At 38.5% G+C, this 24,374-nt stretch overlaps 5 protein-coding genes across 6 annotated transcripts; 3 read left to right on the forward strand and 2 right to left on the reverse strand.

Annotated features, from left to right (window-relative positions):
• Positions 1-3,373: 3,373 nt before the first annotated feature.
• LOC106377478 (zinc finger A20 and AN1 domain-containing stress-associated protein 5) lies at positions 3,374-4,312 on the reverse strand. Its single transcript, XM_013817721.3, has one exon. It carries the CDS (start codon positions 4,126-4,128, stop codon positions 3,661-3,663), a length of 468 nt encoding a protein of 155 aa, XP_013673175.1. The 5' UTR covers positions 4,129-4,312; the 3' UTR covers positions 3,374-3,660.
• A 1,182-nt stretch (positions 4,313-5,494) lies between these two features.
• Positions 5,495-8,090, forward strand: LOC106377476 (probable protein phosphatase 2C 38). Of its 2 annotated transcripts, none has more exons than XM_013817718.3 (5): positions 5,495-5,779; positions 5,877-6,282; positions 6,527-6,894; positions 7,301-7,537; positions 7,608-8,090. In XM_013817718.3, the coding sequence occupies exons 2-5, from the start codon at positions 5,931-5,933 to the stop codon at positions 7,839-7,841; spliced, it is 1,191 nt and encodes a 396-aa protein (XP_013673172.1). In that variant the 5' UTR covers positions 5,495-5,779; positions 5,877-5,930; the 3' UTR covers positions 7,842-8,090. The 2 variants fall into 2 exon arrangements, with proteins under 2 accessions (XP_013673172.1, XP_013673171.1); XM_013817717.3 differs by having other exon boundaries at positions 5,516-5,779; positions 5,872-6,282.
• A 1,220-nt stretch (positions 8,091-9,310) lies between these two features.
• On the forward strand, positions 9,311-10,719 carry LOC106377477 (DNA damage-repair/toleration protein DRT100). The gene has a single exon (XM_013817719.3). It carries the CDS (start codon positions 9,359-9,361, stop codon positions 10,475-10,477), a length of 1,119 nt encoding a protein of 372 aa, XP_013673173.1. The 5' UTR covers positions 9,311-9,358; the 3' UTR covers positions 10,478-10,719.
• Positions 10,720-10,916: 197 nt separating this feature from the next.
• On the reverse strand, positions 10,917-12,449 carry LOC106375076 (nudix hydrolase 16, mitochondrial). Its single transcript, XM_048744662.1, has 4 exons — positions 12,111-12,449; positions 11,595-11,709; positions 11,446-11,529; positions 10,917-11,355 (listed from the first exon to the last, which is right to left on the reverse strand). The coding sequence occupies exons 1-4, from the start codon at positions 12,314-12,316 to the stop codon at positions 11,095-11,097; spliced, it is 666 nt and encodes a 221-aa protein (XP_048600619.1). The 5' UTR covers positions 12,317-12,449; the 3' UTR covers positions 10,917-11,094.
• A 929-nt stretch (positions 12,450-13,378) lies between these two features.
• Positions 13,379-24,225, forward strand: LOC106375074. The gene is made up of 6 exons (XM_048744663.1): positions 13,379-14,233; positions 14,461-14,538; positions 14,626-15,403; positions 15,580-15,693; positions 15,763-15,833; positions 15,927-24,225. Exon 6 carries the CDS (start codon positions 17,716-17,718, stop codon positions 18,862-18,864), a length of 1,149 nt encoding a protein of 382 aa, XP_048600620.1. The 5' UTR covers positions 13,379-14,233; positions 14,461-14,538; positions 14,626-15,403; positions 15,580-15,693; positions 15,763-15,833; positions 15,927-17,715; the 3' UTR covers positions 18,865-24,225.
• The last annotated feature ends 149 nt before the right edge of the window (positions 24,226-24,374 follow it).

The following is a 24,374-nucleotide window of genomic DNA, read 5'->3' on the forward strand; positions in this document are numbered from 1 at the left end:
AACATCCAACATTAAGGGGAGTGAATAGTAAGCTGGTAAAAGAAATTACATGGAATCAAACATCATTATCTTGGCAAGATCCTTGAACTCAGGAATGTGATTTAGAAGTTCAAAAGATAATACATTTACAAAAGCTAGCTAATCAATTGACAGATTCCTTTGCTGACTCGAAAAGAGTTACTAAGTCATATATACCAGCTGCTAATGCACCAATCAGTATTTATGTTCAAGAGGGACACAATCAAGTTGCTACAGAGTCTAGACAACGTTTGAAACGTGGTAGACCAATAGATTCCAAAGATAAGAACCCTCGGAAATCTAAAAAAGGTGCAAAGAATGAAACCGAGGTTGTTAAAACCCTAGACACGACCGCGGTCGTTCCAAAATTCCAGGACTTAGCCACGGCCGATCCCAAAACCCTAATAACGATCGCAGCCGATCATGAATGCTTAGATGCGGTCGGCCCTGATGTATCTAATCCTGATTCTTGGGACGTCAAGATTCAAGGTACTGAAGGTCCTGATAATAATGAGACCTCAATAAATTATGTCTTGTCTGGGATACAATAGTACAGAATGAATGTCGACATTGATGATATATTTTCATACAAGGTAGCACTTGAACCTATGGATTTGAATGAGGATCATGAACTCACGTCTATTTATAAGTGCACTCAACGATCAGATTGGATCAAATGGAAAGAAGCTGTAAACGTGGAGTTAAACTCTTTAAAGAAGAGAGATGTCTTTGAACCAATAGTCCGGACACCATATGATGTTAAACCAGTCGGCTATAAAAAGGTCTTTGTGAGAAAAAGAAATGAACACGGCGAGGTTGTTAGATATAAAACACGGCTTGTTGCACAAGGATTCTCACAGAGACCAGGAATAGATTATGAGGAGACATACTCCCCTGTGGTGGATACTACTACTTTTAGATTCCTGATAAGTCTGGCTATAAGAGAGAAATTAGACTTGCGGTTAATGGATGTTGTAACTGCATACTTATATGAGCCACTGGATAACGAGATTTATATGAAAGTACTAGAGGGTATAGAGTTGAAAAACAAATTGAGTACTCGAGAACAACACTGTATAAAGTTGAATAAGTCACTTTATGGATTGAAACAATCAGGCCGAATGTGGTACAATAGGTTAAGTGAGTACCTAGAGAGAGAAGGATACAAGTATGATCCGTACAGCTCTTGTATCTTTATAAAGAAATTCGGCGAGGGCTTTGTGATTATAGCAGTGTATGTTGATGATTTGAATATCCTAGGAACCTCTGGAGAGATCTCCCAAACAGTTGAATATCTTAAGAAAGAATTCGAGATGAAAGATCTTGGAATAACAAAGTTTTGTTTGGGATTACAGCTTGAGTACATAAGAGATGGAATCCTTGTGCATCAAATGACATATACAGAAAAGTACTCAAGAGATTCAATATGGCCGAGTCTCAGCCATTGTCTAGCTCCATGGTTGTGAGGTCTCTAGGCTTGGACACTGATTCGTTCTGTCCTATGATGGACGATGAAGATGTCCTAGGTCCCGAAGTGTCATATCTCAGTGTCATAGGAGCTTTGATGTATCTGGCTAGTCAAACACGACCAGATATATGTTTTGCCGTGAACCTACTATCTAGGTTTAGCTCTTGTCCGACCCAAAGACACTGGAACGGGATTAAACATGTTCTTCGTTACCTACAAGTAACGAAAGACTTGGGTCTATTTTATACTAACCAAAACAAAGAAGGTTTAGTTGGCTTTGCTGATGCAAGTTATCTTTCGGATCCACACAATGCTCGATCACAGACAGGCTATGTTTTCACACATGGTGGAACGGCCATATCATGGCGTTCCATGAAGCAGACGATCGCGGCCACATCTTCAAACCATTCAGAGATATTGGCTATACATGAGGCCAGCCGCGAGTGTGTTTGGTTGAGGTCCATGACCCAACATGTACGAGTTGATTGTGGGATGTTCGAAGGCAAGGACGCACCAACCGTGATGTATGAGGACAATGCAGCATGCATTGCTCAACTTAAAGACGGCTACATCAAAGGAGACATGACGAAGCACATCTTGCCTAAGTTCTTCTTCACGCATGAACTACAGAAAACCGGCGAGGTCCAAGTGGTGCAAGTGCGTTCCAGTGACAACTCAGCTGATCTATTTACCAAGTCACTTCCTATCTCAACGTTCAGGAAGCTCATACATCAGATAGGGATGCGTAGACTGAAAGACCCTCAGTGATGTTCAGAACATAGGGAGTAATACGTGTTGTACTCTTTTTCCTTCACCATGGTTTTGTCCCATTGAGTATTCCTGGTAAGGTTTTAATGAGGCAACATCTAAAGCGTATTACAAACTCTGTATGGTTATGACATCCAAGGGAGAGTGTTATAAATTATACTGTGGATGTCCATAACCGGCCCGGTCCATAACCGGTCCATACATGAGAGAGAGAGAGAGAGCTGGCGCCTAGAGAGAGTCGGCCAACCCTACTTTCCTTTTCCTTATTAGTTTATGATTTGTATTCTTTCCATATTTTCTTTTTTCTAGTATTTCAATTATTCTATGACGGTGCAATTCTCTATATATAAAAGACTCTTTATGTTTATGAATAATACAGAAACATACCGATTTTATTTTCTTGTTTCACAACAGAAACTTATTTCTATGTAAATTATTCCTTAAATTTTGGGGCTACAGGGCCTATGTTTCATTTAGCTATGCTTATGTCACCCCTATGTTGGATCATAGTGACAGTTTAAGAAGGAACGTCGTATTAAATGAGTCAGTTGCATTTTGTTTTACCAAACTTCAAAAAAGAGTCGTATGAGAGATATATGCATGCGATTACGTTTCGGACTGGAGGAAGGTCGAAGACAACTTGTACAACATTCCCATCAGTTGACTACTCGCCTCTCCTTCCAAGTTGATGTTTGACATTTAAATTAACTTCCCACCAACTTATGTAATTGCATTATTTGTTAGGACAAACGACGAGGCCCAAGAAATAAGACTTTTCACATATGGTTGGAGTTATACGTGTAAGACATACAATTGGTCACTTTTATTTATTGTATAATAACGATAGTTGCATGATATAATAAAACTCTCTTCCTCTTCGTCTTTTCACGGGATATTTCTTGTGTGATTCACATGATACTGCATCACGCAAAGATATTAAGTTCATAAACGAAATAAAATTATTAGCAACAAGTCAATCATGTTGTTGGCCGCTCTTCTATACGCCAAGCAAAGTTGTCGAGAGAAATTGGCTGGCTATAGTGAGTTGTGACGCACAATGTACTAGTATTATAAACATTTGATAAAGTACCACACGAAACCAGAGACACGTTACCTAAATTTACCAAAAACACCCTTCATTTCTACCGAATCTACAATACACATGCCACTCGACAACTTTGTCTTGAATTCGTAAAGCCAAACAATAATTAATCATCAACTAGAAGAAAAAAAAAAGTAAAAGAAATAAAATTTAGGTTCAGATTTTAATCCAGCAGAGAATCTCTACGATCTTTCATTACAAACAGACAACATCTAATCGATGTCTCCGACTCCGAGCTTCTGTCTTAACGACCTTTGCTCGAACCACCACAAGTTTTCACGATTGAATCGATTTGAATTAAACTTTAAACTTTGACCATCTTCGCCGCCTTGACGACCGGATTCTCTCTGGCGATCGCCTCGCGTCCGGCGGTTTTGTAGTCGTAGCTGCAATCGTGGCGATCCGAGTAACGGTGCTCGGCGCAGAAAAGATCGCCGCATCGGCATCTGAACCCGGTCAAACCGACCTTCTTACGACAACCGGAACACCGGTTTATCGTCTGTTGATCTCTCTTAACCGGGTCGATCTCCCTGGGACGAATCACGACTTTGGCTGGCGTCGATCGAAGGTTGACGGATCTGGCTGATCTCTTCAAGATCGAGGTTGAGTCTACGCCGGCGGCGGCGACGGAGGCGTTGAAACATTTCTGACACATGTTGTTGGTCGCTGGATTCGCTGTAACGCCGCAGTTGTTTGAGCAGAGCGTTGGGGTGGTGGTCAAGGTTTCGAGGACCTTGAACTCCGTCTCTTCCTTCTCCGTTCTCTGCGCCATGTATATTGTTTTTCACGTTCTCCGGCGAGCTTACGAATTGAGAATATAGAGAGATAAAAGCGAGAGAAGAGAGAGAGAGAAAGGAAATGAATGGAATATGAGCCTCGGAGAGACGCGTTTCCAACTCTTATCATCTCTCTCCACCACCCCCACTTTCCGTCGTCTGGTTGTAAATTACCTAATTGCCCTGTCCACTTTAATTACAGGATGATTTAAATATTGCATCTCAATCATTCTAGAATGCCTTATGACACCCCACACCGGCCAATATGTCGTCTCTTTCATTTTTATTTTCAATTCTGATTTTCTTTGACTATACTCTAATACTATTGATTATTTATTGATATATGAGGGGATATGGACCAAGTTGTTTACAGTTTACAAATCGTTTATTTTAAAACAGAGATATATTGTGATTTGTGGATATGAAAAATATCATATATATCTATATGCTGTTGCTGATTAATAATGAACCAAAACGATATAGTAGTTCTTAGTTCTTACCGGAAATAAATATAATTCATACTGATGCATTTAGAGGTGCTGACTAAGATCAGAGACATACATATGTTGTGTATAATCCGTTTTTAAGGTCATTTGTAGCTTTTTAAAGAGTTTTATTTTAGAAAGTATAGACATAATTTTAAATATATGAGACTATGCAGGTTAATACCGGTAGAAAAAAAAACTGACATGTGAAGGTCTAGGATTCTACGTCCAACATGGCAACATGCCAAATTGCAGACAGCAGATATTAAGCTTATATAAAAATTATAATTTTAAGATATACAGTATATGGTTTGCATTGTGTTGCTAGGGTGAAATAGAAAATGTGCCATGGTTTAGTGGTTTAGGCGGGCCGGGCTTTAAGGGTATGACAGTGTATAAAGGGCAACTTCTAAAAGCAAGCATAATTAAAGGAGAAAAAAGATTAATTCGGCACATGGCCCATCCATTCTTTGAACCGGGCCTGTGTTTAAGTGTAAGTGCTCAACTAAATAGTCTAATTTTTCTTAAAGTGCTCAACTAAATAGTCTTATTTTTCTTAACTATGCCCTCCAAAGTCCAACCAGGAGGTGTCTTTTTTAACTATAATCTTCAAAACTTGCACTATTTAATCATATGATTAATTTCTGAGCAAAAAAAAAACCAGGATTAATTTTGTAGTGAAAATTTTCAAATATTGGCCTTTCAATCATTTAACGACTACAAACGGCTAATTTTATATTTAAAGTTGTTTTAAAAATGAAAACAAATATCTAAATTAGTAAAAAAAATTATTAATCTTGAGAAATAGAGAAACATTTGCTAAATTCAGGAGAGAAAACTGCCTAAAAAGCCGGGTTGTTTGTGAGGTCAATGGCCTAAACAGCTAAACTCGAAAAACAAATGGAAAAAAAAAAGCAATCGGAAACGGAAAATTAAAAAAAAAAAATCAAAAATTAAAAAGACAGAAAATACAGAGAAATCAAACCCCCAAATATGGAATTCAGACAGAGTCGCAACTAGATTTGTCAATCTCTCTTCCCCTCTTTCTCCTGTAAATCCAATCGGAGTTACGATCTTCCCCCTCGCATCGTAACTCCTCATCAGAAAACAATCTACTTCCCGATCTCGATCTTGATCCCGTTCTTCACGGTTTAACAAAAAGGTATTGTTTGATCCAGTTCTGTCTGATTTCCAGACAACGATCCGTTGTTATTGAGTTTATGTAAGAGATTTTGATTTTGATTTTTTGGTTAGGGAAGGAGGAATAGCAAGTTTTTGATCTGTTGGGTTTTTTAAAAAGTTTATATCTTTGGATGAAAGTGAAGCTTTGGGGAGGGGTTATGGTATCAGAGACTATATTGCGGATCGTAGCACCATGTTGGGGAAAACCTTCTGTGAAGGGAGATCATTCAACGAGAGGAGATGTTAATGGAAGGTGTGATGGGCTTCTTTGGTATAAAGACTCTGGTAACCATGTTGCTGGAGAGTTTTCAATGTCTGTGATTCAAGCTAACAATCTTCTTGAAGATCATAGCAAGCTTGAGTCAGGTCCCGTTAGTATGTTTGATTCGGGTCCTCAAGCTACTTTTGTTGGTGTTTATGATGGTCATGGTGGTCCTGAAGCAGCTCGGTTTGTTAATAAACACCTCTTCGATAACATCAGAAGTAAGTAATGCTTTTGTCTTGCTTTGTGTGTTGAAATTAGATTTTGTGTTGACCAATGTTCGAGAAATCTCTAGGCGGTGGTTAGGAAGTATTAATGTTTAGGCGGGTGTCTAGACTGATTTTTTTCGAACACCTATACAGATTTTTTTTTTTAAATCGTTTAAATCCGATTTGCCGACTAGGCGGACACATAGGCGTCTCCTAGACCGATTTTTAGAAAGTGTTGACATTTTCTCTGATGCAGAGTTTACGTCGGAGAATCATGGAATGTCTGCATCCGTTATAACGAAAGCATTTTTAGCTACAGAGGAGGAGTTTCTTTCTCTTGTGCGGCGGCAATGGCAGACAAAGCCTCAGATTGCTTCTGTTGGAGCTTGTTGTCTGGTAGGGATCATATGTAGTGGATCTTTGTACATTGCTAACGCGGGAGACTCTCGGGTTGTGCTAGGAAAACTGGAGAAAGCATATAAACTTGTCAAGGCTGTTCAGTTATCTTCTGAGCACAACGCAAGTTATGAATCTGTGAGAGAGGAGTTGCGGTTGTTGCATCCAGATGATCCTCAGATTGTGGTCTTGAAACACAAAGTATGGCGTGTCAAAGGTATTATACAGGTAAAAATACTCTCACGGTAATGCAAAATGTCATTTCTAGACTCTTGTTACATTGGCATTTCGAATATCGTTTCGTTTTTCAGGTCTAAAGATATAGGATATGTTCGGGTATTTAAAAAACTTGGTTTTGTTTTATTGTGGTTTTCGGTTCGAGTAACAAAGTTGGGAATCAGCTAATATCTGAGATAGCTTCCGGTCCAATTTGGTTTCGGTTTTTCAGGTAATTCGGGTTTAAAAGTCAGATAATTCGGTTTTTTCGGGTTTTCAAATAAAAATACAGGACAATTTGGTTAGTTTTAAATATTCCAGATAAAAAGTAGTGTGTGAATGACGCAATTATGTGGCATATGCATAGAAGATTTGTTGCCAAAATCTGATTCTGAATGCTTGTTCTTTTTTCTTGAAGGTGTCACGGTCAATAGGTGATGCCTACTTAAAGAAAGCAGAGTTCAACAGGGAGCCGCTATTGGCAAAGTTCAGAGTGTCTGAGACTTTCCATACACCAATCCTTTTAGCAGAGCCTGCAATTACAGTACACAAAATCCATTCAGAGGATAAGTTTCTCATATTTGCATCAGACGGTTTATGGGAGCACATGACCAATCAGGAAGCTGTTGACATTGTGAACACTGGCCCGCGTAATGTAAGACTCTTTGTTTCTTTCTCTTTTTCTTTTCATCTTCATGTTGATTGAAACGTATGTATGTGTGCAGGGGATTGCGAGGAAGCTGATAAAAACAGCTCTAAGAGAAGCAGCAAAGAAGAGAGAGATGAGATATTCAGATCTTAAAAAGATTGACAGAGGAGTGCGGAGACATTTTCATGATGATATAACAGTCATTGTTGTGTTTCTTGATTCGCATCTCGTTAGTAGAAGTATCTTACGTCGACCTCTCATCTCCATCTCAGGCGGTGGTGACTTGGCTGGACCTTCTTCTACCCCTTGACTCACATTTCACCACAATCTATAATATATTATTCTATATATTCAACATATCCACTATATATAAAACACATTGCAGAAACACTTCAAGTTCCTTCTCTTTTTTTCTTTATATATAACAAAAAAAAAACTTTGTAACTCTGTTTTTTATTCATCTTAAACAAACAAAATGAAGAGTTGAAACATCAATGTATAGGTCTGAGTTATTATGATAAAAAAGATATCACTTGTTGGAAGGATATTTATTACTGAATGCCTCATCTACTATGCTTTCTTTTGTTCTCTTGTGTAATGTTACTAATGTATCAACATGAGCATAAACAAATATGTAAATGATACGTTAGAGACTGGTAACTGTTGCAAATTCGTCTTTTATGCCAAAGACGAAATATATTGCTTTTCCAAGGTCTGAGAATTCAAATGAATCTTGTCAGTCACAAGTTAAATAGCTATTGAGATATATAGTAATTGAAAACGGTTGCAGGTTTAAAATTCATCCAACAGCTTCAAAATTTAGACAATAGTAATAAAGACAGCTCCATGAAAATGGATCTTGCACCCTTGGCAGCAGTTGGCATGTGATGGTGGTTGAATCATGTCATAACCTAGACGGTGCGAACTACGAGATCTATCTAGGTCATAAATGCTGGAGAAGAACTGGTTTTGGTCAAAAATATTATTTTCTTATCAAGGTTATATGTGAAATACAGTTATTAAAAAAAGTTACACGTAAAATATTAGTAGTATATAAGTTAATTAGATCACCTGCAACAATTTTTGATTGTGAGTATGGCCTCAGAGAAAAACTAAAGGCAGATCAAGTATCTGGACAGAGGAGGAGATGCTTAATGCTTCTGGTAGGACCACACGAGTCACATGTAAAAGTATTTATGGAGGCCCAACCTCGTTACTTATTTTAATTAAAATGTTGTCTAATAATTAGTACATTATCAAACATAATTAGTCATATAATGCTTTATTGATGTGAAGTTTTGGAGTTTCTGTAATAGAGAGATCATCATGATTGCTCCGTAACATGAGAAATAAAAAGTTAACTCTCTATAATACATGCATGCATGGATCTTATGGCATTGTATACTCCATTTAGCATGTAAATATATCACAATTTATTTTCGCTTTATATTCTTAAATTGCGATTAAAATGTAATTTCTGTAATATCAACTAAATTTACAAAATATCATAAAAACCATTGAATTACAAATTAACATGAACTTATTTTTTTACGGGATCATTGTTGAATACTCGATGCATCTGAATAGATCAAATATTTAAAGTAAAAACTGACATATACACATGACCCTCCTCTTTATGCATAAACAAATAAAAATACATTTGTAAAGTTAATATATACTATATAGAACAATAGTAGTAACACGCACATGCCCATGATACCATGCACATGCAATGTCTCTCTTTTCTTCCCTCAGCATTTCTATATAATCCAGTATTGACATAACACCACTCTCTTCAGTCTTCACCGTCTTATATTTATTTCAAAAATGACAAAGTTGTTGGCATCGCCGCTTACTTCCTTACTCGCCGTCGCTTTCATCTCAGTCATCACCGTCGTCCGATCATGCTCCCCTACCGATCAGACGGCTCTCAATGCCTTCAAGTCGTCACTAAGCGAACCAAACCTCGGCATCTTCAACACTTGGTCCAAAAACACGGACTGTTGCAAGGGATGGTACGGTATCAGCTGCGATCCTGACTCGGGTCGGGTCACTGATATTTCTCTCCGGGGCGAATCCGAAGACGCTATTTTCCAAAAAGCAGGCCGGTCCGGTTATATGTCCGGTTCGATTGACCCGGCGGTTTGCGACTTAACCGCACTCACTTCCTTCGTCCTCGCTGACTGGAAAGGAATCTCCGGCGAGATTCCTCCTTGCATAACGTCCTTAGCTTCTCTCCGTATCCTCGACCTCGCCGGGAATAGGATCACCGGAGAGATTCCAACCGATATCGGCAAACTCACCAAACTCGGCGTTCTAAACCTCGCGGAGAATCGGATGTCCGGCGAGATTCCGTCGTCGCTGACGTCACTCTCCGAGTTGAAGCATCTTGAGCTGACGGAGAACGGAATCTCCGGCGAGATCCCGGCGGATTTCGGATCGTTGAAGATGCTGAGCAGGGCGTTACTGGGCCGTAACGAACTAACCGGGTCACTTCCAGAGTCGATCTCCGGTATGGACCGGTTAGCGGATCTGGATCTATCGAGGAACCATATCGAGGGTCCGATACCCGAATGGGTGGGTAACATGAAGGTACTCTCTCTGTTGAATCTCGATTGCAACTCGCTAACCGGTACGATCCCCGGTTCGCTTCTCAGCAATTCCGGTTATGGTGTTTTGAATCTGAGCCGAAATGCGTTGGAAGGATCCATACCCGACGTTTTCGGATCCACTACCTATTTCGTGGCGCTTGATTTGTCTCATAATAATCTAGCGGGTCGGATCCCTGATTCGCTAACGTCAGCTAAGTTTGTGGGCCATCTCGATATCAGCAACAACAAGCTTTGTGGGCCTATTCCAACGGGTTCTCCTTTTGATCACCTCGAAGCGACGTCGTTCAGTGACAACGAGTGTTTGTGCGGTGGGCCTTTGATGAAGACATGTTAATAAACAATCGTCAATCGATATGGTTCCGGTTCTGCTGAACCGGGGGTTTATCAAGTTCCTTGTTGCTGCTCTTGTTCCATATTGGTTTAACTCTTTATTTATTACTCTTTCAAATTATAAGCGCCACAGCTAATCTGTTCTGTTTGGCTACGAATTGCTGCAATGGTCCGATCTGTTCCCCGGTGTATGGAATATGGTAGCACATGTTATAGATCTTATATGTTATATCATTTGTTCAAGAACTCTTAGATGCATTAGAGCACTTAATTGATAATGATGAAACATAGAAAGCTTGCGGTTTTTCATCCAGCTGAAGTTCTAATGAAAATTTAAAAATCAATATGTGCATTATAACAAATTCATGAATTCATAATGATAAACATCTCAATCATGATTGACAGAAAAAAACAATACATCTCAATCATGTAAAAGCAGATAATAGTCATATTTGAACATCTTAATTATGAATTAGGCTAAACACGATTGTTATGAGCTGTCTTTCTTTTCAGAATTATTGAAAATAATGAAGACAACTGTGAAAGAGAAAACAATTGAAACTCCTATGTTTCGCAGTCGCAAGATTCTCCAAGTTCAGAGTTTTTATGCACACTTAAACTTCAATCTTCATCTCCTTTGCACATCTTCTCCTTATGCCATTTACAGAACCCATCAACCAAGGCATCCTTCATCCAAGCGTGCCTGCAATTCTCTACAGCTTCTCCAATTGTAAGCCATGTCCTCGTTCTAGTCTTCTGTTCCGGCCAAGTCTCCAGCTCTTCCTTCACATACAAGGCGTACATTGCAGCTTTACATAAACCTTCTGGGCTACACTCATCTTGGTGCGTTTTGCTCTTGAACTCATAATCTCCCAAAAAATCCTGCAAGTAGTCACATTTTTTACACATTCAGCAACCAACAAACAAAAGGGAAACACGGTGTGAAAAGGGGGGGGGGGGGGGGGGGCTTACCATAAGAATCCCACGGACTCCTGCTTCTTCCACAGCTTCCCGTACAGCAGCTTCTTTGACTGTTTCATCATTCTCCCATCCTCCCTATATATACGATCACTTCAAAAGAAGATGAATCAAAAGCAAGTAGGAATTGTAGTTGCTGGTACCTTGGGAAACAAAAGTCCCGGTCCACTAGATGAGCTGATCATCAGCACTTGAACTACTTTCCCAGATCCGGAACTATCATTTTCGTCAGAGTTTATATACCTAAAAGGAATACACCTGCAAACGCGTGATGTTAAACTTGTTAAAGCAAGGTCCATCCATCATCTCCAGAAACATGAAATTAAAAGACAACTAAAGACTCAACAAAATCATGTAACCAAGACCAAAACAAAGTCTAAATCTTGTCAACACTACAAAAATCCTAATTGCACGTCTCTCCTTCCTAAATAAATGCATGAATCTTCTCAAATTCAGACAAGAACACAACGTAGTAGAATCTTGCGTATAGGAAAAAAAAAAAAATCAAAAACCAAAGAAAAATCCCAACTTTTATATACCCATCATGCATGATCATAGTATAAGCCCCATGGATGAGAAAGAAACACATTACAAACCAAAGCATGAAATTTTAAGACAAAACATATGTAATAAAACAACAAGGGTGGGTGGATCAGTACCCAGCTACGAGACGCGAGCCATCCTTGTACCGTTGCTGGAGCCGACCCGTACGCGCGACCAAATCACACATCACCACCGAGATAACAAAATATACAGCTAGAGAAGAAAATTCGAATTGCTGGCCATCAACATGAAAAAAAAAAAAACAATAATCTTCACGCCTCTTTTGGATACCCCACGAATGCGACTCTTCTACCTCCACCATTGCTGCTTCCTAAGATTCCAACGGTCCAGAAGACATCTCCCCATTGATCTAATCTGACGGCTAGGGTTAGATCTAGGGTTCCCTACTACATAACAGAACTCAGATTTGTATTTTTTTTCTTTCTTGTTCTGGGTCAAAAAATAATATTTTTATCGGGCCAGTAGGGGAAGAAGCAAACCGAGAGCGCGAAGAACGTGGGCTATGGGACCAATTACTGGGCCCATTGTGTTTCCGTTTACGCTTCTATGCTTTGTTTGGGCCCATTGAAAAAAAAACAGGCTTCTATGCATCTTAGAGAGGAATGGTCCTTTGTTTGGGCGGCTGGATATGAATCATCTTCTTGCTTATTTTGTTGTGTCGTTGATCACTTTGTATTCAATTATGTCTCAGTTTCGGCTAGGTCTTTCATTCATGCGCTTTAAGATTGTATAGTTACTATAGTCATGTTTGCTATCAGGTTGAAGGGTTATAATGTTAAATTGTTTTTGCTTCTATGTTTTTTTTTTCCGTAGAACCAAATATAAAAGTTTTACTTTTTTGTTAAAAATTAGAAAATCTATAAAAATGAAATTTAAAAATCGATCTTTTGTAAATGAAAGTAGTATGTTGTAGTTATATCTGGTAATTTGTCTTTTAATTGATACATAAACCTTTCATGGTTTATCTTAATTACAATGTTGTTAATAATTGTTGAAATCTGATCATGATAATAGCTGAAACATGGAGCCCTAAGTTTAGCAAAAAAAACATGGAGCCCTAGATGTTAGTTTTTATAAGAAAAGTAAACTACATATATCATTTGATAATATAAAAAATTAGTAAGCTCAAGATGTTTGTTCAACTCCCTTATATAAATAGCCCAAAATTATTCACAAAGACCAAGATTCATATCATAAAAAGGACAAATGAGTTAGATGGCACAAAATATTATGTGATGAAAAAATTAGTACATAAAGAAAAGATTGACCAAAATATCACTAAATTACACTAAACCTTAATTTATATCCAAATCCCACCCCGTAAATACTAAGGTGTTTGTGCTATTTATATAAAGGAGTTGAACAAACATCTTGAACTTACATCACATCATATTTTGTGACATCTAACTCATTTGTCCTTTTTATGATATGAATCTTGGTCTTTGTGATTTTATTAATTTCTTATTTGATGGCCAGCTGCTGTCATGTTCTCATTAATTTGAACTTACATCACATAATATCTTTTCTATAAATTTAGGTAATTTTATTTATTTGTCATATTCTCATTAATTTGTATTTGTCATATTTAAATTAGTTTTAATTGAATCATTAATTTGAATATCTAACAATACTAAAATCAGGATATCAAGTCATCTAAGCGCGTCCACGTGGGATTGGAAATTCAGGCCAATCAGAGATTGACTTTCTGGCACGTCACTTATTTCTTCGGTCTGAACCGGATCAAGATTTATGTATCTGAGAGGGTCCCATTTTGAGATCCATCGACAAACTCTTCATCTTCCTGCACCTCCCTTCTTTCATCAAACGTATAAAAAAAATATCACTCACGAATAGATCAACGTTACATCTCCTTCACTCCTCTAAGGAAAAACCACATTCAACACACAATTTTGCCTTCAGTTCCAAATTAAATCCCTTCTAAACATCTCTCTATTACATCTGCCCTTTCATTTCAATCTGAATCCAGTCGTTTTCATGTATCTATGAAAGCTCTCCTATAAATTTAGGGCCAAACACGACTAAACCCTCGCCACAATCCACCGCAAAAACATGTCGTCAGCAGATTCGTCTTTCTCAATTCTCGTCTTCCTTTATTGCTGATCTTCATCATGATTTATGTCTCGGCTTCATACATCTCCCTCGACAGTCTCCATCTGGATTGATTCAACGTATTGAATTGCATATATGTTGGCTTACGGTATGAAACTTACCCTATATTTTGTTTTTCATCATTTTCATTTTAGTTTGGCATCTATTAAAGCTTTCTAGAGTAGATTGTTGATACATTGTATGTCAGGAAAAAAATAGTGTTACCGTGGTTGAAGAAAATATGGAGAGCCTTAAGAAGTATATGTATTATTTATTGAGTCAACATATCCCTTTCTGTTTCTAAAAATTTGTTTTAATGTTTCCATTTTCTTTCAGAAACTTCTGAATCTTCTAAAGAAAAAGCTGAGAGTTTCATTCAAGGGAAATAAAAAGGACGCCACTGAATTCTTGGAGGTATATCATTTTAATAAAAAAAATTATTTCACTAATGTTTTGGCTGGTTTATAAAAAAATAGCATGCATCATGTAATGTTTTGTTAGGAGATGAATGAGAAAGAAGCTACAGAGATGAAAGAAATCATGGGTCTAAAGGGGAATGGAGTTCTATGTGTTTACCCTCGGGAAAAGAACATCAAAAACATGCTGTCCATCTCAAAAGAGAAGAAGAAAGAGCACCAACGAGTTCAAGCAGGTATAATCATATATGGTTTGATTTCTCATGTGTAAACATCTGCAACTTTTCATATATGATAACTGCATTCTTCACAATTGAAGTTTGTCCTTTAACTTGGATGAAACTTACCTCATCTTACACAATTGAACGTTGTTACTTTCTTTTATGCAGACTTTCTTTCTTAGTTTTGCTTTTTAAGATTTCAAGAATAAAATCAGGTTAGTCATGTGGATGGCAACGTTCTGAGGTTTGGGGAGTTAAAAGAAAGTAGAGGGATGAACGAGCAAGTCAAAGGACATTCCTACTCAGAACCAGGTCTTCTCGGAACAAACTCACCTTCCCATGGTACCTGAAGGTAAGGATGAATCTGAGAAAGAAGCTGTTGCAGATAAAATCGACAAGTCTTGGTTGAGAATCTCTTTGGCTTCTCCAAAACTACGGGAGAGCATCTCAGCTAGGTCAGTGAAATATTAGCACGTCTAAGCAATGACTTTAGTGTCAAGAAAATTGCAACTTATATGATCGAGTTTTGTTGCACTCCGATGAAGGGGCTCTATTATTGTGTGATATACCTAAGACCAGGGGACTATCATCGTATACACTCTCCAGCTGACTGGAATGCATTGGTTCGTAGACACTTTGCAGGTTTGGTTCGTAACTATTGGTATCTTTCTAAAAACACTTTTTTCTCAGGCCGGGCGGTTGTTTCCTGTGAATGAGTGTGCTACAAGAACTATAAAAAATCTCTATGTTGAAAATGAAAGGATAATTATTTATTTGTAAACGTACCAAATATGTGTATGCTTTTCTTTTATCTCCAGATATTGATCGTCAGCTGCTAATCTAATTGAGAACAAGTCGTACTTGAAGGGATATGGAAACAAGGTTTTATGGCACTTGATGTTGATGGTGCGACCAACATTGGATCCATTGAGGTAAGTTTGATGAAAGTTACATATCTTAACTCTCTAAGCCAAAGAAATTACTGACATTTGCTGTCACAGCTATTCATCGAACCTAGGAGCAAGTGTATGATCCACAAGGTCATGGCGTAAAGCTTGAGAATGGAAAGGAGGTATGTGGTTTCAAAAGATAACAGATACAAATTGGAGTCTAGGGAATGTAATAATATTCTTTTATTAATGTCTTTGGTAAATGGTCGATGCAGGTAGGTGTATTCAACATGGGATCAACTGTGGCGGTTCAAGCAGTTCCTCAGATTACAGATTCTGTGTCAAACTATGTTTGTTAATGACAGTGTCTGAATATGACCCTTTGACAGGCTAATAGCGGTTGAGTGTTGGAGCTACCTAGATGCCTAGAAGAACTCGCTGGCAAGCAATGCTTCTTTCATGATTCAAGTGAAACCATACAATTTCACTCCCAACCATGGCACCTTCACGTACAATGTCTGCAACTTCTGAGGACGTGTCTGTGAAACTCTTTTTTGTGCACTACGTGTCTGTGAAACTCATTCAGAGATAAACTAAGCTTAGTAAAGAAAACATCTTCAACAGCGGTGATTGAAATAACACATCTACTTATTAGTTATAGGTTGAAAGCAGCAACACAACTCCACAAGCGGCATGGCAGATTGCACAACCACCTGCTTCTGGCACCAACCCGATGGATGGGGCTACAAAAGGGATGGACGTTGATCAACCAACACCACCCAGCTTTGGAGATGAGGAGAAGAGCCTCAAACGCCCCTGGAGTGATTGTTGGAAGTACTACAATTCGTCTTTCCCACCAAGTTTTCTTTTCCTACATTACAAGCTCTACGCAATTACTCTTTTCCATCGTTTGTGTTTTTCCTATTTTCTTTTTAAAATTTCCTGCAACAAGCTCCATCTGAGAACATTGTTATTTTCATTTAAATTAAAGGAAGTTTGACGGCTTAACATGTTCACTAATATTCGTCTGGTATAATTAACATGTGGCTACCTTTAGTTAGTCCCTTGATGCATCAACATAGACTTCACTTAATGCACCAATTAAAAACCTCACCTTAATCGCATCGTACATTTAATACTCTCTATTTTCTTAAAGAAATACAGTGATTTGATCAACTAACATATAGTATGTCGTAGCATTCAACCATGTACTGATAGTATCAATTTTTTTTTGTAAACTAATAGTATCAAATCTTAAACCAGATAAAAATGTCATCAACTAAAAGCTGAATGACACTAAAATAGAACCAACCAAAAATAGTGACACAAATACACTTAATATGTTCAACGACGGTGAGGCAAATAATACCCAAAAAAACATCAAAAGACAGACACAGGTCAAATGATCGTCATTTACAAGGTTTCTTCAAGTAAATCAAGAACACACCTACACCTCCCTACTTATTCCCTGACCCACAATTCTCTTCGTATGCAAATATCTACAACGCAACAACACACGTTTAAGAGGAACTTCACCTACAGGATTAATTACTCCATAAAGCAACAAGCCAACAACATATACGACCCCGCCCTTGCGCGGGGGGTTCCACCCCTAGTAATCTTTTAAAATTTTATTAAACAAGTAGGAGTAAGGATTAAATATTGATATTTTTTCTTATTAATGATACACAGTGATAAGATACATGGACATTACAAAGGAATTTTGTTGATAGCATGAAATTTTTTTTCTGCTGATGTTTTAATTTATCCAGTGAATTGAACGAAGGAAGGTGATTGGATAATCATCAACGCCTTTCATATTGAACATGCTTGAGAAAGTTTTAGGTTAGCGCTTCGTGATTTTAAAATTAAGTAGAAATCCAATACTTCTTTATTAAACATTCTACTTAGTCGCTTGAAAACCTATTTCTCACCACTAGATATATGGACAGTTGATGTTTGATTTTTTTTTTTTTTACATTTAAATTAATAAATTTTTTTTTTTGAACAACAAATTAATAAAATATTTTCGCGATTGAGGGGAGTTACGAGAAGGATTCACAGATGGAAAGCCGTTATCTGTTTAGATCTGATAAGGATCCGGGCTTTTGGATACGATGTGGGTGGATTGGGAAAGGTTACGGTGTGATTGGTTTCAAAGGCAATCGAGTTTTGATTTGTTATGGTCTGGGAAATTGGAAGTATGGAGTTTTTTCTCGATTTGGTTTTAATGGTGAGATTGGTGGTCTTGGGAATGACTCGGTTTCCTTTTTTGTGAGATTAGGGAATATCGTCGTGATTCTGAAGCTAGTACTTAACCTTGGTCCCACAGATTCTGTATGGATCATTTCCCGATCTTTGGAAAATGTAATAGAGGAATTAGAGGTTTCTGTAATAAAAATTTTCCTCAAATATAATCTGATTAATATTATTGATGCGGTTTGGGATTTTCGGATTTGCTTGATCATAAAGTCTAGGCCTGTAGAGTCTATAGTATTTATAGAGATATGTGCTAAGAGGGTTAACACATCTCAAAACATTTGTGTTCTTACTGTCTTTTTGGCTCTTTCTCTCGGCTTTTTTCTATCGCTCATTCACTTTGTTTTCACAATGTCTCAAGGCAACTGGATTACTAAGTCAGGCGGTAAGAAGGTGGAGGTGGCTAAACATGGTTTACGGATTACGGTTCCACGGTTTGACAATTCAGAACTCATTGCGAGCTATTCCAAGACCCTCATTGGGCGGTGCATGAATCCTCAAAAGCAAGACATGAAAATCCTTCTTTTCCTGCTTCCAAGGATTTGGAATGTTGAGGGTCGCGTGGCTGGTGTTGGTCTGGGGCTTGGAAGATTTCAGTTTAACTTTGATTTGGAGGAGGATATTGTAGAGGTCCTCAAGATGGAACCGTTCCATTTTGACTACTGGATGTTGTCTATGGTCATGTGGAAGCTGGTGCTAGAGCCGAACTATCCATCGAAAATAACTTTCTGGGTTCGTGTGATGGATATTCCTCTTCAGTTTCGAGCGGCTCCAATTTTCCAAAGTGTGGGGGAGGCTCTTGGGCAGGTCCAGGGGCAGGTGGATTTTGTTGGTGGAAGAGTTAGTGTGGAACTTGATGGTTTCTCAATGCGATCTTTACTTGGCAAAAATACTTTGGGCGCGGGTTCAAAGTCTATGGTCCAGATCTCGGGTGTTTGTGGTGGCTTTCGTTAAGGTCTCGGAGTATTTGGAGCATTCCCCTCTCATGGATGGATAAATCTAGATTGGTCTCATCAAACCATGAGCCGAGGAGATGCGGTGAAGTAACGAAGTTCATTTGTTTCTTTTCTTTGGTGATGTTGTTGGACAGGAGGGGACACATAGGAATCAGCGTGTTTATGCACTTGAATGCAAGGTATGCTTGCTTAGTGTTTCTTTTTGACAGAGAATATTGCTTAGGAAATGGGATACAAGGTAACAGGGTCTTACGTTTAAGTAGAAAAGTGTGTTCATGGTGTCTTTTGCTTGGTTGCTGGTTAGAGAGTAGCTATAAGCAGGAGAAACTGGGTGCTCTTATATTTATTTATCTGCGGTTTTGGTGTATAGAGTTTGGAGGTGATGTTGGAACACTTTTTCTTACTATTGAGGAGATGCATCACGGTCATTGTGTGGGTCAGTTGCGGATCTTTTTGGCTGATAGAAAGGAATTTAATTCTTGGGTTGTAGTGAGCTTAAGATTAGGTTTCTCTGGTATTTGTTGTCGTGGGTATTACTACGGGTTAGTACTAGAAGTTTGGGGTGTTCTCAAAATTTTATTAAGTGGGGAGGAGTCAATAGGAGTTGCCTGTAGGAATGTTGTCTATTTTATGAGAGATCTTGTGAGGTTGTGGTTTATAGATTGGAGTGCTTATATCTGTGGCTCTGTTTCATTGGTGTCGTGTGGTCTTATTGGATTTGCTAAGGGTGTCTTGTTAGTTCCCACGATCAGTGGTGATGCTGATGTTGCTGATCTCAGTTTAGCTTTGCCTATATTTAGGTATGTTTTGCTTCTAAATCAGATGAAAGTGACTGGTGATAGCTGCGGGAAGTCTGCTGTAGATGTTCCTATGCACTATGAATTTAAAGGTTTCTTTGATACACATGCACATGTGGTATTGATAGATGTGGGAAGGTGCTGGTTGATGTCTTGGTATGACGATAACTACTCGGCTTTCTATGGTCCAAATTGCCTTATGCGGTTTAATTTTGGGTGGGTGGCGTTTTGCTATCAAAGGCGAGGTTGCATGGTCTTGGTGAGAAGGTTAAACACTGAGCAAGTTTTTATGATCTTAACATTCGGTGCTGGTGGGGATCAAGGATATAGATGCTGGTTATTAATTTCTCCAGTAATGCATGCGGCTTTGTTACCAAATGTGGTTTTTGTAAAGGTTTATAAGGTATTACGGTTGAAAGTAGTTCGGGTGTTTTTTGGACAAGTTCAGTGCTATTTAATTTGGTCTTGTATGGATTGGAATTGGTATGAGGAATCGTGCACTAGGGTCTTAGTGGAATGTAAATATGCGGATAATTTTTATTGGAAAGGATTTAAAAGGCCGGTGTGGTACTACAACATTTGTTAATATGAAGATCTTAAGTTGGAATTGTCGAGGGCTTGGAACCAGTTGGACTATTAGCTATTTGCGGGAAATATATTACAAACACAGACCATAGTTTTTGTTTTTATCGAGACGAAACAAAATTTTGAGTTTGTACAATCTTTTCAGTTTCATTTTGGGTTTAGTCATCTCCATACGGTTGATCCCCAAGGTAGAAGTGGGGGGCTGGCTTTATTTTATAACTCTAGTTACAAGGTTAATATTATATCATCTAGTAATAGAATTATAGATGTTGAAATGGAATATAATGGCAAGCGGATTTTTATATCTTTTGTTTATGGTGAACCAAACCAAAATCTTCGAGATCCGGTTTGGGAGAGATTAACGAGAATAGGTATCGCTCGGGGTGAACCCTGGTTTATTATTGGAGACCTAAATGAGATTAGAGATAATCACGAGAAATAGGTTGGTACCATTCGACATGCTGATACTTTTGTGGCTTTTAACAATATGATAGATAATTGTGGTCTTATGGAATTCCCTAGTCTCGGAAATACTTTATCATGGAGTGGGAGGAGACAATGCCAAGAAGTTCAGTGTCGTTTGGATCGGGCGCTGGGGAATAATGAATGGCATAATTTGTTTCCATGTCTATTTGTTGAATATTTGCGCATGGTTGCCTCTGATCACAGACCCATTGTAGCAACAATTGAGGATAAAGTTATAAAATATAGAAGGTCTTTTCGATTTGATAAGAGGCGGATAGGGGAAGATGGTCTTATGGAGTCAATAACACAGGGATGGAACATTAATCGCGGAAGGGCAAGGGCATGAATTGTAGACAAGATACATTCGTGTAGACATGAGATTTCAGTTTGGAGGAAACTTAATCTGCCATATGGGAAGGACAAAATAGATTCCCTACAAAGAGCACTTGAGGAATTCAAAATGATTTTACAAAATCTAATGAAGAGGTACATGAGGTATCAAGGAAATTACAAGAGGCGTATCGTGACGAGGAACAATATTGGGAACAAAAAAGTATGATTAATTGGCATGTTCTCGGGGACAGGAATACAAAATTTTATCACGCTTTAACAAAACAAAGACGTATTCAAAATAGGATTATTGGCCTACATAATGAAGAGGGAAAATGGGTGAACTCAGAACATGATGTGGAAGGTGTAGCAGTAAGATATTTTACGGATGTGTTCAGTATATCCTCCCCAGCGGACCCAAAGGTTTTTTAGAGGAAGTACCAACATTGGTTACGGATGCCCAGAACCTAAGGCTGATGGCTATGGCTACGAAAGAAGAGGTTAGGGCTGCTTTATTTATGATGCACCCGAAAAAAGCCCCTGGTCCAGATGGGATGACTGCACTATTTTATCAACAGTCTTGGTCAATAATTAAGGATGATGTGGTCTCCACGGTTAATGACTTTCTAAGGACAAGAATTTTTGATGCGAGACTTAATTTGACATATATATGTCTTATTCCGAAGACGGAGAGACCAAGTAGGATGACGGAGCTTCGACCCATAAGCTTGTGCAATGTGGGTTATAAAATTATTTCAAAGATATTATGCCAGAGGTTGAAAGGTTTATTACCAATGTTAATTTCGGAGACTCAAACGGCATTTGTTTCCGGTAGGCTAATTTCAGATAACATTCTCATTGCTCAGGAGATGTTTCATGGGTTACGTACAAATAAGGCGTGCAAGGATAAATTTTTAGCAATCAAAACGGATATGAGTAAGGCGTATGACAGAGTAGAATGACCTTTTCTCAAGAGTCTTCTTTTGAAAATGGGTTTTTCTATTGATTGGGTAGCTTTGATAATGCAATGTATATCATCGGTCAGGTCTTATTAAATGGGCAACCGAAAGGGCATATAGTCCCGGAGAGGGGCCTGCGACAAGGGAATCCGTTGTCCCCGTATTTATTCATCCTATGTATAGAAGCTCTTATTGCTAACATTCAGAAGGAGGAAAGGAGGAAACAGTTAACAGGCCTAAAAATAGCACGGGCAAGTCCACCAATTTCACATTTACTGTTTGCGGATGATAATCTTTTCTTTTGTAAGGCTACAGTGCAGGAATGCGGGGTTATCCTTCAACTACTCAAAAACTATGAGTTAGTGCCAGGCCACCAAATTAATTTTTCGAAATCATCGATTCTTTTTGGTCATAAGGTTCCCGAGGAAGTGAGATTGGTTATTCATAATCTACTGAACACTACGAATCTGGGAGGGATGGAAACGTTTTTGGGTATACCCGAGAGTCTAGGGGTTCAAAAATAAAGATTTTTGGCTTTCAAAATGAGTGGGTAAATAATAAAGTAAATAGTTGGACAGTTAGATTCCTTACAGGGTGGGGGGTAAAGAGGTGCTGATAAAATCTTCAGCCGCACCTATGCCAACATATGTGATGTCATGTTTCAAACTGCCTAAAGGGGTTACACAGAAAATTACTAGCTAGTACTTTAGCGTACTTCTGGCGGAGTAGTGGGGGAAACAAAAATGGTTTACATTGGTTTTCTTGGGATAAAGTTTGCATACATAAAGAAGAAGGTGACCTAAGTTTTAGAGATCTCCAAGATTTTAATACAGCTTTATTGGCCAAACAATTATGGTGTTTGATAGATAAGCCTGATTATTTATTTTCCAAGGTTTTCAAAGGAAGATATTTTTAGAATTCTCATCCTTTGGATGATCACAGATCTTACTCCTCTTCTTATGGATGGAGAAGCATATGTTCAGCTCGATCTCTTGTTAAAAAAGAGGCTAATCAAAATAGTAGGGTCTGGGCACTCAATTTCTGTTTGGAATGATCCCTGGATTCCTGCTCCTCTCCCGAGGTCAGCATTACCAAAAAACCAATCTCAATTTTTAAATCCATCTCTTACGGTGAAAGATCTCATCAACCCGGTTGATAAATCCTGGAATGTAGATTTTCTCAATGAATATTTTCATCCAGATGAAGTGAAGATCATTCGTGGGATAGCAGTTAGTAGGACACAGAGGCCAGATTTGTCTGGTTGGTTGTATACAGAGTCCGGTAAGTACTCGGTTAAATCAGGTTTCAGGACAGAGTCATTATATCCAGACAGGAAACCAAGGACAATTATTTATGGACCAAACGTTAAACCACTGTTGGTGTTTACATGGAAACTTTGATGCTCCCCGAAACTGAGGAATTTCGTTTGGCAGGTTTTATCTGGGACTCTACCGGTATTTAAGAATTTGAAGGCACGGGGTATAAATTGTGATTTAAGATGTAGTATTTGTGGAGCAGATGAGGAATCTATAAATCATGTTCTCTTTGAATGTCCACCAGCATTAAAAACCTGGGCGTAATCTAGGATCCCCTCGCCTTCCGGAATATACCCATCTTCTTCGGTTTACACTAGTTTAAATTATCTCTTTTGGAGAATTCCAAAGGAATTTGATTCTGATTGCTTCCCCTGAATTATGTGGTATATATGGAAGAATAGAAATGATAATATTTATCAGAATAAGGATGGGAATCCTCAGGAAATTTTACGGAAAGCGGAAGTTGAGAGTACCCTTTGGGCTGAGGCACAAGTATTGGTGCCAAACCAGTATGCAAATATCCAAACAGGGGTCACCGGACCATTAGTGGAGCATACAAGAGTGTGCTATGTCGATGGGGTTTGGCGGGAGCAAGATGTCTTCACTGGACAGGGCTGGTACTGTCGAATGAGGGGGACATCGGACGTAATGATGGGGGCAATGAATCTCCGACGAAGTCTATCACCTCTACATGCAGAATGTGAGGTTCTGATTTGGGTTATAGAGTGCATGAAGACCCTATAGTTTTCAGACGTAGTTTTCGCGACAGATTGTTCTCAACTGGTGAAGATGGTGTCGTCACGTGAGGATTGGCCAGCGTTTGCTACACATATGGAAGAATTCAGCCGCAGTAAGACTTTTTTCCCTAGTTTCAAGATCACACATATTCCAAGGGCACAAAACACTATGGCGGATAAGCTTGCACGTGGTACACGGAGTTCTCCCTCAGCTATGTTATATGTTGTTTCCACACCACCGGTTTGGATACATAAACCGATGGTTTCCTTTTGGTGTATGGTGTAGTTTTTTATGTTGTTAAAAAAAAAAAAACTAATA

This window comes from Brassica napus, chromosome C1 (genome assembly GCF_020379485.1).
Source record: "Brassica napus cultivar Da-Ae chromosome C1, Da-Ae, whole genome shotgun sequence".
In the NCBI taxonomy this organism is placed as follows: Eukaryota; Viridiplantae; Streptophyta; class Magnoliopsida; order Brassicales; family Brassicaceae; genus Brassica; species Brassica napus.